The following is a 13,747-nucleotide window of genomic DNA, read 5'->3' as shown; positions in this document are numbered from 1 at the left end:
AAAATAAATATATACAAACAATCCTGTCGCTGATGGTCTGGTTTGCTTTTGTAGGTTATATAGAGTAATCCAAATTAATTTCAGTCTGTTTCATAACCAGCAAAAAACTCCTCACAGAGGCTTTAAAGTCGAGCTGAAACGGCATTTTGAGAGTATCTAGCTTCCGTATCGTGACGTGTTTCCGAGTGAAACAGGACGTGCAGGCGGGACATATCATTAGAGGGATTTGATATGATCGTTGAGAAGTGGGCGTAGACAGATGTTCTCCACAGCGCAGTAGCTAGCTAACTGACCGCTTTGATATAAGAATACGAAGAAATGGATTTTCTGTATTTTCTTTGGCCTCATCCTGGTCATTTCACCTTGACTTCAAGAAAAATAAACACATGGTATTGAGGTATTTAGCATATCTTTCATGGCTGATAGGTCAGTGTTTTTAATGCTAGTTGAGTAGCCTACAATAATTTAACTTACAGTACGCTGACACTTTAGCACCTTGACTAAGAAGAACTAAAATCTCAGGCTAGCCATGTTCCTCTGATGTTAAGCTGTTAACAAGTCTTCCATGTTGCATTCTTATAAGCATGAGAAATCCAACAAATCACTATCCCAGCTTACCACAGTTTCTAGATTGATTAACAACTGATAAGACAACAGACGGCTCAGAACTAGAGGGATGTTGGCCCATATTTTAAGTTAAGAGAACATATTTGGTATCCTATTAGCTATTGTTTGACAGCAGCTAAGTCTAGCATTCAACTAGGGATGGTATGCTCACAGTGTGTCGTGTAACACTACCAAACCAGAAGCCAGGAAGTGGTTAAATGCTAATATTAGCTGTAACCCAAAATGGCCGCAGTGTAAACATGGTGATTTACACCAATCAGCCATAACAGTTTGACCACCTGCCTAATATTGTGTAGGTTACGCAGCCCCATATGTAACAAACTGCGATGCACTGTGTGTTCTGACCGTAGACTATATAAAAAGATGGACGACATCTTCAGCTCCCTAAAAGTGAAGCCAAAACGTTTCCAGCGCCCCCTGCTGACCGGTTGCAGTATAGGTGATAAAGCCCGCCTCCTCCATGTTAACAGATGGGACATGGGTCAAACTATGAAATCAATACACGCCAAATACATTTTTCTCACACATGGTTTCTGTCGTTATAGTTAGTTCTTATCATGCTGATTTCATTTTTCTGACAAGTTTATTTTTAATTTGTTATTTGATGCTGTTAAAAGGATGATTGACAGGTCTGATGACAAATTAGGATCCTGCAACCGATCTGTTTAGCAGAGTAGCGGAGGATCAGCCAGAGGAGATGATGTGTGGGATCGTTGCTGTTTGTTTCGGTAAGTTGGGTGTTTTGGTTAGTGGAATGGCCACGGCGGCTCCACCCGCTGATAGCTACTGCGCAGCTCTGGCTCAAAATGACGTCACCAGCGCGAGACGGCAGCACCTGTCACACAGGGATTTTTGTACTATGAGAGCAGATGATGACACGTCCTCCATCTAGTGGTCTAATGTTGTTGATTTGTATTTTAGTGTTTTGATATTATTTCCTGTTTTACCTTTTCACTTTGTCTCTCATCGCACGCATTGTCTGGAAACAAGGTGGGCCATTAAATCTAATAAGTAAAAAAGCCGACCTGCAGCATGTATTTGTGTGTCTTACAGTGTCTTACATATTTTAAGATAAGATAAGCTTTATTTAACAAACTATCAAAAGTCAGAAAGGCATTAATGTAAATCATTTGCGAATATTTAATTGTTGTCACTGACAGATAAACGTATTTGCGGTTCCCGTCACCGTCCATGCTCGCTATGAACCCTGGGTAAGTCCCTCAGGAAAGTCTGCAGATATGCGGACTCACGGAAAGTCCGTAATTTGGCGTTGTAAAGTCCGCATCAGAGCCCTCACACAATCTGTGATCTGACAGTGTCACAGCACTAAGCACTCACGCACTTACCGGGAACGCGCCTTGAAGTCCGTGAGTGTGGAGATTTGGATTGGGCCCACGTCTCTCGTGTTGGTCCACTTCCTGCCGTTGTGTTTCCCGCTTGTTTGATTACGTGCCCTGCCCTGATTGTTTTCACCTGCCCTTGATTGTCTCACCTGTGTCTGATTAGCCTCACCTCCTAGTTTATTTAGTCTCTGTGCTCCCCTGTCTGGTTGCTGGTTCATTGTCGTGCTACCCGAGGATTTTTGTCCTCTGTCCATGTGCATCTATCGTGTTAGTTTTACTCGTAGCTCCTCATGTTCCCTGGATTTGTTTGTAAGTGTTTTTTGCTCTGCCTTTTGTTTATTAAACTCATAATATCCAAGTCTGCATCTGGGTCCTCAACATTTTGTGAACAATGAACTGTGACAGACACATTTCTAACAGAACAAGCAGTAACTTTTTCAGCAATCTGAGCTAAAGCTCTTCTGTCGGATCGAACCGCACGGGTCAACCTTCACTTTTGGAAGGTGCAGACCGGAAACACCCCACAAGAGCTGTAGTTTTGGAGATGTTCTGACCCAGTCCTCCAGCCATCACAATTTGGCCCTTGTCAGAGTCGCTCACATCCTTACGCCTGCCCATTTTTCCTGTTACCAACACTTCAACTTCAAGGACAAAATGTGTGACAGGTGCCATCGTAGCGAGATAATCAATGATATTCACTTCACCTGTCAGTGCTCATAAATGTATGGCTGATGGGTGTATGTTCAGAGACAGATTTTAGCGCTAACCTCAACTTACACTTTTTTGTTTTTAATGAAAAGATTTTAACTGCATAGAAATGGTAGAAGGAAGGGAAGCATCAACACAATTCAGCGCTCCTGTATGCACTCTTTTAGTGTAAAATGAGCATGTGGGCTTTTTCTAAGCATGTTTAGGTATGACTACAAAAAGCAGTCCCAGCTAACTTTGTGCTATAAATGATGCTAACTGTGTTTAACCAACATTGTCTCGGGAATTTTTAGAAAATGAACACACAATCTAAGATGCAAACCGCATGTATAGAGAGACGAATGGTATGAATTTAATGATAGCAAAAACCTGGTCACATCAAAATGTATTTTCAGTGAGTCAGTTGCCATTTTAGAAGCTCTGTATCAGTTTTGTGGCTTGTGAGGTAAAAATCAACACAACAAGGCCGGAGAGAAACACTCCAACTGTCGCAGGCGCCTTTTCCACTTCCTGCCATTGACCTATTATGCTGCGGCCACGTGATACCACAGTTTCCACTTCAGCGTCCTCACAGTGTCTTGAAGTCATTGTGAAACTGCATCTCTGTTTAAGATCATTACCACTCGCAAAAATCGACCTCAGACTAGCTAGTAGCAATGAAGAGACACAATTAAAGCAGCTTATTTTCCTATTGTACTCTCATGCAAATAAAACTGTCTATAAATGCACACAACATGTCGGCAACGAAATGAAGTCGGACCACATATATGGATTTGACTGAGTTTATAGAAAAATATATTTAAACTCACATTAAATTATATACATAATTCAGGTAAGTAACGAATGTACATTATATACATACATTAAATGTTCAGTTTATACATTATATACATTCTGTAAGGTAGGAAACAATATTTGATCCTTATCCGCTTTCTTTGTCTTGCACGCGTTCAAAGTAATCGAAGGATTCATACACTGGTACCTGACACTGAAAAACACAGAGAAAAAAGCAATTATTACAAGCATGTATCATACCGTATGAGTATATATGACTATATCAACATATCAAACAAAAAGAGCCTGACGGTTCAGTGTGCTCAAAGATGACCTTTGTGTAGAAATTCAACAGAACACTGAGTAGGCGTTAGCGATAGGCACAATTAGCCACAAACAGGATGTCTGTTATATTTCATGATAATGTCTCAATAATGGAAGTTTCTGTTTTACAACCTTTAAGTCTCAACTCTGACATTATTTCTTTACACTGAATAACCAGAGTGGAGAGGTATTTCCGTGTGCTGTAGTTTAATCCAGTACAACAGTCTTGAATCTTAAACCCGCCAGATTTTTTATCAACTGTTCGATTGTTTCTGTCGAAGTTTATTAAGACTCATGGGGATAAAAGTGTGCAGCCGTATGCCCCAAGCAGCAACAGATTGAAACAGAAAAATTTCCCCTGCTATTGCAAATTGCTTCAAGTATCCTGTTTTTAGTGATATATACAAGATATATAAAGGTGAGATAAGCTGAATGGAATCATCTCAAACAGTGGACCTGATATTTCATAAATCTCTGTCTGAAATATAACACTTGGTGCATATTTCCAGCAATACAGCACATGTCAACCCTCAGCCCTCAAACACAATATTCAAATCTAATACAAAGCAATTCTGGAAACAGTTCGGAAAGTTTTAGTGGGTTTTTTTGAAGGCTAACTGAATTTCATTTAACTTCTCTCTATTCAACTCTAAACAGTAGATAAGACTCAGTTAGACTCACCCACTGAGAAGAGCCTCTGGAGGAGCTGGTGCTGTGTTTGTCCATTTCTGCCTCCTCAGAGTCAGTGTGGGGAACCTCGTAGATCACCCTGGCTGCTGAACTCGTGGGTCACATACATAGACACACAATAAAATGATAAGAATTGTTTCAGAAAATTCTGTATGGAAACATATATAATTGCCATTTAGGATTGAGATTTTTTTGCTATTCCAAATACTTCTGTTGGTCTCTACTCGTTTACTTCTGCTACAAGTACTACTACTGTTATTACTAAAACTACAAGAAATCTTTTGAAATACTCATCTCATTTTGTGCAGAAATAAGCGCTAAAAATATAAATATATTGTATGTCATATTCATTCTTAAGAGGTAGCGCCATTGAGCCATGAAATTCATCATCATTTTCAGCCGACATCAATGTGGCGTACCACAAGGTTCAATTCTTGTGTCAAAACAGAGAAAGCATGATGAAAACATGAAAACAGCTCCAAATGTGAGTAAACGACAGCTGAGGAGCAGAGGCGCTTGTCGACCGGCGCGGAGAAATGCGAGTCTGGTGTGAACGGAAGTGCTCCGGCTCACGCGCGATTTTCGTTGCGTGGCGCTTCGCAGCGCTTCGGCATCCAGTGTGTCCCCGGCGTTAGAATTGCCTTTGCAGACATGTGTGGTCAAAGTAATTTAAGGTTATGTGTTTTGCATGTTAACATCAAACATAAATAGGGTTCCAGTGGGGTACAGGATGGTGGGGCACAGTAACACTTGACATATAATAATACATCAGTAATGTGGGCAGTTGTGATTTAGGGCGATCCACTTTTGCGAGTCACGCGGCGCACAATCTGGGCGCAAAGTGAGGTGCAAGGTGCAAAGAGGTTGGTTTAAGTCCCTGGATTATTTATCGGTGTGTTTTTAGCATAACATGAAGGATCAGAGTGTCAGCTCTCATTCCCTTTAAGAGCCAGGTGCGGCTGCAGGCAGTCGTGTTGCTATTTACACGGCGGTCACCGTATGATATATGTTGATGCACGGATTGATGTTAAAACCACTGACCAATCCCACCATTAAAAATTAAGAGAGGCGCTTCGTACATGTACGTACGGGGCACATCAGTTTAACTTAATTAATTATCGAAATCTCCGACCATGCTGTCAGGATCAGACATGATCTTATATTTATTATAGTTTTGTGTGCTTACTATCAAAAAAAAGTCTGCTACAAATGTGTATTTACTTATTTTTGCTGCAGGATCACATGGATGTATTCTCCAGTGCGTGCGTAATGGGCACTATTGCGCCATAGTTTGTTTGCCGTAGTCACTTTCTTCGTCCTCAAGATAGCAACGCGCCCCCCATTTGCCTGACCATGCGTCATTTTACTTTCAACCATTGAAAGTAAGAAAGTTTACCATTTTCTGTAGATTGTTTGACAAACTAATACAGTCAAGAAATACTGCTGTTTTTTTAATAAAGTTTTCTTCCGTTGCTGTGACAAAATACTGTTTACTTCCAGGAAACTCCAATTCAAATTGAACAAGAATCACCTGTGTGTCTAGGTAGCACAACTGGTTAGTAAAAAAGTAGGCCCATGTGTTTTTTTTTTGCCTTTAAAATGAAACCAGCCATTTTATCATAATAAATGCATCCATTCAGTTTCTGATGAATGATTAATATCGTAGTATCGATTTTTCTTGTACCGTGTGTCCTTCGCAGAGCGCAGAAACAGAGGAGACTGATGAGGAGTAATGGAGCCAGTACAGCCAGGGAAACGATCACAGGAATAGGTAGAAGACTGCTGGCAGAATCCTCATGCTTGTCTTTTGCTGGAAAAGTAAAACACACAAATTACAATGACAATTAAGGGATTTTAGGCAAACCTTTAATGCGACACTGTCAAGCTGCCAACGTTTTTTTTCACTTACATTCTCCTGTGTTGTTCTCTGTGGTCTCTCTGTCTGTAACTGTGATGACAGTACCATCTCCTTCAACCTTAGTGTAATCTGGTATCTCCACAGAAAACCTGCAGATGTACCTTCCAGAATCCTTTCTTGTGATATTCGGAAAGGTTAAGTTCAAACAGTTGGATGTCTCTTTTTCCAGAGGTTTTTGAGAGTGATTCTTCAAGATTAAAATCTCTGTGTTAATACTTGTTCCATTTTTCAGCCAGGTAACTCTCCCTCTTTCAAACTCCCCTGTCCAGCAGCAGCTGATGTTCAATGTCTCCCCCTCCATGACAGAGACATCAGGACTCTGGGTCACAACAACTGTCCCAGATGAAACACCTATGACGAGACAGATAGTTAATCACCACATCTTTCGCACATGTAGCATCATTCAAAAGCTAAATCTAGTAAGTTAAATCAGATTTTTGCACTCGACAACCCAGTAAAGCGATGATAAGCCAACAATAAAGTAGTTGTCATATTTTTAAGCCATTTTTAACAGAAGTTTTTTTTTTATCTATGACCGTGAAAACCACAATTATATTTTGATATCTTTTGTTAGTTGTTAGTCCCTGATTTAATTATGCGTTGATCCATAATGGGCACTCCTCAGTCATTTTTTAGCTCAAATTGGTTGACGCCGTTCTCAGGACGTCATCCATGCATGCTGGTATGGTATGACGGGTGGATTATACACATCTTGAGATAATAAAGTAAGATTTCTCGGGACAAAAGGAATGATTAAATTGTGAACTTAAGGTTTCAAAAAAACAATTGTAGCACAGCAGTTCTTTTTACTTTTATTATCACACATTTATCAGCTTGGGTCAAATAATGATACTCAGGATATAGACGATGGCATGTAATCCGCATGTCAGCATCTATTCCTCGATTAATCCGAATCAGAAATACTTTATAGATCCCGGGAGGGAAATTTGGACCTTATACTAACATGATGGTGTTTTTTTTTTTGTTCGTTTTTTTGTCACTTACTTTTTAATTCTTAAAAAACATTTTTTAAGGAATGTTAGCATGGCCCTTCTCTGCTCCCGTACAATTTCCATTTTCTTTTTGGACAAATTTAAAAGTTAGAAGGACTGAAAACGTTTGTTCAAATCAAAAGATATTCCAAATGTGAAGAAAATGTTAACATATACTCTTTTGTGAGTGTTAGCCAACATGATGACATTGCAAATTTACTTACTAGTAATTTACAGAAAATAACATTAAAATAAATTTGCAAACATGGCTGTTCAGCGCCTCAATACATTTATTTTTCGACACATGTTTTAGTTCAAAAGACTGAAACCGACCAAAAATGTTTTGGTCCAATGATAAGATATTCCAAATGTAAATGTAATTATATAATCAGCATGTTACCATATACTCCTCAATAAGTACAGTATATGCTAGCGTGATTATATATATTTATTTTATGTAATGGATAAAAAAATTACATTATCTCCAAAACAACTTAAAAAAAAAAGATTGCAAGCTTGGCAGTTCCAGGCTTCCGTACAATTTCCTTTATGTTGTCTTATTTAAAAGATAAAAGGCTGCAGGGACGATAGTTCATGTTTGCCATGCCATGTATACTATTAAGCAGTTGGGGTACTCTGTCAGTCATTTGAGGAAATCAATTGTTTTTCATACAGGGTTATTTTACAAATCATGCCAATTATCTGTAACTACATTACTTTGCTTCATCCAGGTCTTACACTCACAAGGACACAGTGGGATCATATTGAGCTACCGATGGCTAAGATACAGACGTGGTTATAAACTAGTGGCAACTATCAATTTTCAATATAGAAAAAAATCAGGAAGTTAAAAGTCTAAAACCATTTTTATGGTGCAAACAGTAAGATATTAAACATTTTATCACAGGTACATACTACTGTGTAACACGTGCGGTTACATAAACTCATCTTTAAAACAGATGTGATACGAAGTCGTCATTTTTACTTACTCCAAGATGACAGTGCGCAGAAAGAGGCAAGTAGCAGACTGCTGAGTAGAAGCTTCATCTTTGCACACTGATTCACGACTGACTGCTGACACTCGTCTTTACATCTGCTCTAAGTCCTTCCCACAGACACACACACACACACACACACACTGGGCATCATCTTTTCTTCTGTGTTCCTTTTTTCTGCTGAAAAGTGTGAAAACCACATTGTGCAGCTTTGGTTCCTGTGAGTGAAATTCACAAGATTAAATCTTCTCTGTTCTCACAGTGTAGTCTCTGTTTTTTAAGCAAAACACAGAAAAACTAAAAGGATGGACGACAGAATAGACGTTGACCAGAGAAGCGGTGTTCGGCGTCAAAATGGAGGAATTAAATTAAATTTAGAGTTATAGCGCGGTTGTTTTTGACCACGTGTTTAACTATCCTTTGACTAGTCCTAAATATTAAAGATATATATTTTGTTTTTGGATAAAGTTAGTTACAAAGCATCCAGAAGTTTAACCTGCATTAAAACATTGTTTGATTAACTTTGTCCCCATGTGTATACATTTTAGTGTTATCTTCTGCATTATTCTGATGGTAATCATGGTAATAATTCTTGTCTTTACTTGTGGTTGTAACAGGAAAGGGAAGTGTTGCTGTTTGTTGTTGTGTCTTTTTCAGCCCTACCACCAGGAGTCCCCAAAGTCCAAACTTGTGGCTGTAACCGACCTCACACTACAGAGCCATGCGTTTAAATCAGGGGGTTGACACTGTGGTTTCATTCTTTTGGGGCAGCAGGGTTCTGTATGCAGGGGTGTGTCCAGGGAGGGTGGCCTAGAGCAGCAACGCTCTGATTGGCCACCTGAAAATACTAAACCATGATGAGCTATTTTCCCACTTTACCAAGCGCGGGATTTACTTTCATACAAACTTTATGGACTGTGTTGTACCGTCTTATAGTAGCTTTTGTCACATTTTACTGTAGCACAGTTTAATTTGTTGGAGATTTTTTGGGGGGGTATTTAAATGAGTAAGCGTGTAAGATTTATATTTCCACTCGTTGTGCACAGAAATATAAGAACTGTTGGTTAAGTCAATGTCAGGAGTTAACGGTATAATAAGTAGGATTTTCCTTGAAAAATAAAATACAGACTTTTACAAATATAATATAATATAAATCATCACTTATGGGCCTCTGTACATGTGTGTTGGTGAGTGTGTGTGCAGACCCTCATGAGACCCTTCCCTCTGCATCTGAGTATTTTGTATGGGTGTATATACGTGTGTGTGTATGCATGTGAAATTGTATATTGTTGTGTGTTATATTCATAATCTGTTATATCTCTTGCACTGTTTTATCTGCCGCTGTCTGTAAAGCTCTTTGGTCTGTTACGTTGTTTTAAATGTGCTATACAAATACATTTGACTTGACTTGTTTTGCGTTGCACGGGACGTTTTCAGGAGGGGGGCGCTGTTGTGGTTCCCTGAGCCAATCACAGCGAATAGGTGAGTGCGGGGAGTGGTTCACATTAGCAACTGGGCCCCATTCAGACCGGCGAACATGGCGAAAGAGCGATGCAGTTGAGTTGGCCTTCTTTCTGTTGGACAGGCAGGTGCCTCAAACCTGGTAGGAAAATAAAAATATAATATAATGCAGCATAAAGGTAATGAGGAAATATGTCTCCCAATGCAATATTTCAGGTCATCTCAGGAAACACAGGCCTTGAACTGGTTTCCATTTAACAGGATACGTGCAGCTGGAGTAATTAATACCTGTTTGGTACAGTTCCCTGACTGCAGGCTGAAAGGCTGGGCAGTGTAACTCAAGAGTGTTTGTAACATCACTTTTGTAATATAGTACTCAGGGTACAAAAAGGCTCAGGTTTGTAATAACATATATTTTTTTAGGTCAGAAGAAAACACTTACACATGTTTACATTTACATCATTTACAGGTATATTTTCATGCCAGCATTCAGAGCACAAGAGAGATTTTTCCAGTCACGTAAGAAAGAAGAGCTTCAACAGTCCACTCAGAAGGTGATGAGAGCATAAATAGCAGTTTGCAGGTTTTTTGAACATGTCTTAATAAAAGCAGCTTAATGATCAGTTTTTTTCTTCCTTAATTTATATTTTGCCTCTCTTGTCTATTCTACATCGTCACTTTCTACTTGTACTTCTCTCTCATCTCCTTCCTCTTCTTCTTCTTCTTCTTCTACTCTTTGGGTTGACTGAGTTTTAATTCCAGGAGCATCTGAAACATGAAGTCACTGATTGATTAGTCACAGTTTACTGTAACATTTAGCTACCATATGATCATAATGGATATAAAAAGGAAAGTTGTTATGTACCTTGTGTCTGTTGCTGAGCTTCCTTTCCCCACTTGTTGATGCAGAAGAAGGTTGTGATGAGAGCCAGCAACGGCAGGCACCTCAGGACATGAATCCACATGACCTCACTCTGAGAACCTGGAAGTTTAACCACAGAGACGACAGCTTGGACTGGGAGTCGGGCCTGCGATCAGTGTGTCGACAACAGTAGCCTCTGTACATGGGGCGCCTGCTCTACCAACTGAGCTAAACCAATGACTGTAGATGGACAACACGTCTCAATCTGCTCTCATTGTACAAAATTGAAGCAAAGTTGCGGCTGTAGAGATTGGTGGGTGGAGCCGCCATAGCCACTTCCGCTAACAAAAACGCACACTTAACTTACTGAAAAACCCTCCAGCAAAGATCCCACACATCAGTGTTTTTAACAGCAGAACAGCTACTTGTGTTGGTCTGAAGCAGACATTCATAGATGGGAACTTCAAGGACTGTAGTGATTGGTTTAGAGCAACAGAGCTGTCAATCATTCTTTTTACACCATCAAATAACCAATTAAAAGTAAACTTGTCCGACAAATGAACACTTGGACGTAAATCAGCATGATAAGAACTAATTATAATGTCAGAAACCATGTTTGAGAAAAATGCATTTGGCGTGTATTTTGATTTTATAGTTTGACTCATGTCCCATCTGTTAACATGGAGGAGGTGGGCTTTATGACATACTGCAGCCAGTCAGCAGGGGGCGATAGAGAGGGTTTGGCTTCACTTTTAGGGAACACTTTTAGTGCATGATTTGATTGTATTTTTTCTAATCTTACATAGTTTTCTTTGAAGCCGTATTATCAGAATTGGTTGCTCATTTTTAAAACAAACATATTGAAAGATGGTTCAAAATGTTATAATTTAATTTTACATTAAAACCTGTGTTTTTGTGATGCTCATCAGCAAGGACTAGGAGCCTGTGCACCAAGCTAAAATCTAATCAATAGCTAACGTCCTTCATTCAGTTGTAAGACAAAGTTGAAAACAGTAAAGTGATTTGAAACACCAAGAAAGTAGCCCCCTGGATGTTTTCATATGATAGGCCGTGTTCTGGAAAGTCTAATAAAAGTGTATTTTACTGGTAAACAAGTCTCATGTAGACTGATATAAAGGCTGATAAGGTCAGAGTGTCATATAACATTTTCGTACAGCACTACAATATATCATCTACATCCTGTCACAGTGTGTGTGTTGGATCACTAGTGATAAGTCACGTACCATCAGCTTTGATGTTTTCTGTGTTCTCTTGCTCTGTAACTGTGATGACAGTACCATCTCCTTCAGCCTCAGTGAAACTTGGTATCTCCACAGAAAACTTACACATGTACCTTCCTGAATCCTCTCTTGTAATATTTGTAAAGGTCAAGTACGAGCAGCTGGAGGCCTCCTTTTGCAGAGGTCCTTGAGAGGGATTCTTTGAGATGATAATCTGTGTCTTAATTTTATTTCGATTTTTCATCCAGATAACTCTCCCTCTTTCAAACTCAGCAGCAGCTGATGTTCAATGTCTCCCCCTCAGTGACAGAGACATCAGGACTCTGAGTCACAACAAGTGTGTCTGAAAACAACATTTGATACTAAATACTGCCATCAAACGGCAGCTTACAGTAATGTTAGCAAGGAGGTGTTTTTTTTTTATAATTAATTTTTTAAAATTCTTTACATTGTTTTATTTGGAGCCAAATTATCCAAAGAGGCTCCTTTCTAAAACAAACATACTTGGTTAATAAAATCTGTGTTTCTGTGAAACTGTTAAAACTGTTTTATAAATTAATTTTACGTTAAAACCTGTGTTTTTGTGATGCTCTTCGGCAAGGATTAGAAACCTGTGCGTCAAGCTCAAATTTGATCAATAGCTGACTGACATCCTTCATTCAGTTCAATGACGAAGTTACAAACAACAGTTAATTGATTTGAAATACCAAGAGAGTCGCCGCCTGGAGGTTCTTCACTCTGATGAATGTGCGTCTTACAAGTAAAACAATTCACATACCGTCATCTTTGATGTTTTCTGAGTTGTCCTCTGTGGTCTCTCTCTCTGTAACGGTGATGACAGTACCATCTCCTTCAACCTTAGTGTAATGTGGTATCTCCACAGAAAACCTGCAGATGTACCTTCCAGAATCCTCTCTTGTGATATTCAGAAAGGTAAAGTACCAACAGTTGGATGTCTCTTTTTCCAGAGGTTTTTGAGAGTTATACTTAAAGATTAAAATCTCTGTCTTAATACTTGTTCCATTTTTCAGCCAGGTAACTCTCCCTCTTTCAAACTCCCCTGTCCAGCAGCAGCTGATGTTGAATGTCTCCCCCTCAGTGACAGAGACATCAGGACTCTGAGTCACAACAAGTGAGCCTGATGAAACACCTGTGAGGAGACACAGACAAAAAACGTGACATTTTTGGCTAGCCAACGGCTGTCCTCTCTCAGGTTCTTCCCAAGCTGTAACCTCCAGGCTAGAAAATGAAGCCAACATGGAAGTGAGCGGAGTTTAGCTAATTTCTCTATCCATGACAACTACACAGAGGATTAACTTCTAGATAACTTTTTATCAAGGCTTTAAGTTATACACTGATTAAGGAAGTGGTCTCTTTGAGTGACAGGTGGGTGGTGCTAGCTACGTCAGTAACTGGACTCTCAAATGTGTTTGGGTTGTTTGTCCCATTTATTATTTCATGCAAATATCAGACAAGTATGAAGGGTTGTAGTGTGGTTAACAAGACATCCAAGAACTCTGTGCTCCCTCCTTTTTCAGACAGTGAAATAATTGTTTATTTAAGTTAGGAATAATTAGCGGGTATCCGTGTCTGTGCTCACTATTCCTGGCTTTTAAGGAGACAAAACACAAGACCAAGAGGACAAAACACAAGACCAAAGGGACAGCAGGGAAGTCTTAGGTTATATTACGTTTCCTGGTTCATGTTCAGCCACAAGCTCTCTTAGTTTTTATAGTCCAAAGAACTTGTTAGCTACAATCACAAACAGTCATATATGGAAAAAATACTCTATTTAAAAAGCTACTTGCTTAA

The 13,747-nt window shown here is 39.4% G+C and overlaps 1 protein-coding gene and 1 long non-coding RNA gene across 3 annotated transcripts; both read right to left on the bottom strand.

The window, feature by feature from the left end:
* Nucleotides 1–3,465: 3,465 nt before the first annotated feature.
* On the bottom strand, nt 3,466–8,429 carry LOC138601005 (uncharacterized). 2 transcript variants are annotated; one of them, XM_069672572.1, is made up of 5 exons: nt 8,366–8,429; nt 6,376–6,735; nt 6,151–6,276; nt 4,458–4,552; nt 3,466–3,666 (listed from the first exon to the last, which is right to left on the bottom strand). In XM_069672572.1, exons 1-5 carry the CDS (start codon nt 8,421–8,423, stop codon nt 3,601–3,603), a joined length of 705 nt encoding a protein of 234 aa, XP_069528673.1. In that variant the 5' UTR covers nt 8,424–8,429; the 3' UTR covers nt 3,466–3,600. The 2 variants fall into 2 exon arrangements, with proteins under 2 accessions (XP_069528673.1, XP_069528674.1); XM_069672573.1 differs by having other exon boundaries at nt 6,151–6,270.
* A 1,815-nt stretch (nt 8,430–10,244) lies between these two features.
* LOC138601266 (uncharacterized) lies at nt 10,245–12,832 on the bottom strand. Its single transcript, XR_011308789.1, has 3 exons — nt 12,714–12,832; nt 10,698–10,814; nt 10,245–10,600 (listed from the first exon to the last, which is right to left on the bottom strand). It is a non-coding gene; the product is annotated as an uncharacterized lncRNA (long non-coding RNA).
* Nucleotides 12,833–13,747: the final 915 nt, after the last annotated feature.

This window comes from Semicossyphus pulcher, unplaced genomic scaffold, assembly GCF_022749685.1.
Source record: "Semicossyphus pulcher isolate SPU_LCO1_2020_fin unplaced genomic scaffold, fSemPul1.0.p SCAF_21, whole genome shotgun sequence".
Taxonomy (NCBI): Eukaryota; Metazoa; Chordata; class Actinopteri; order Labriformes; family Labridae; genus Semicossyphus; species Semicossyphus pulcher.
This window is presented reverse-complemented; position numbering and strand designations above follow the sequence as displayed.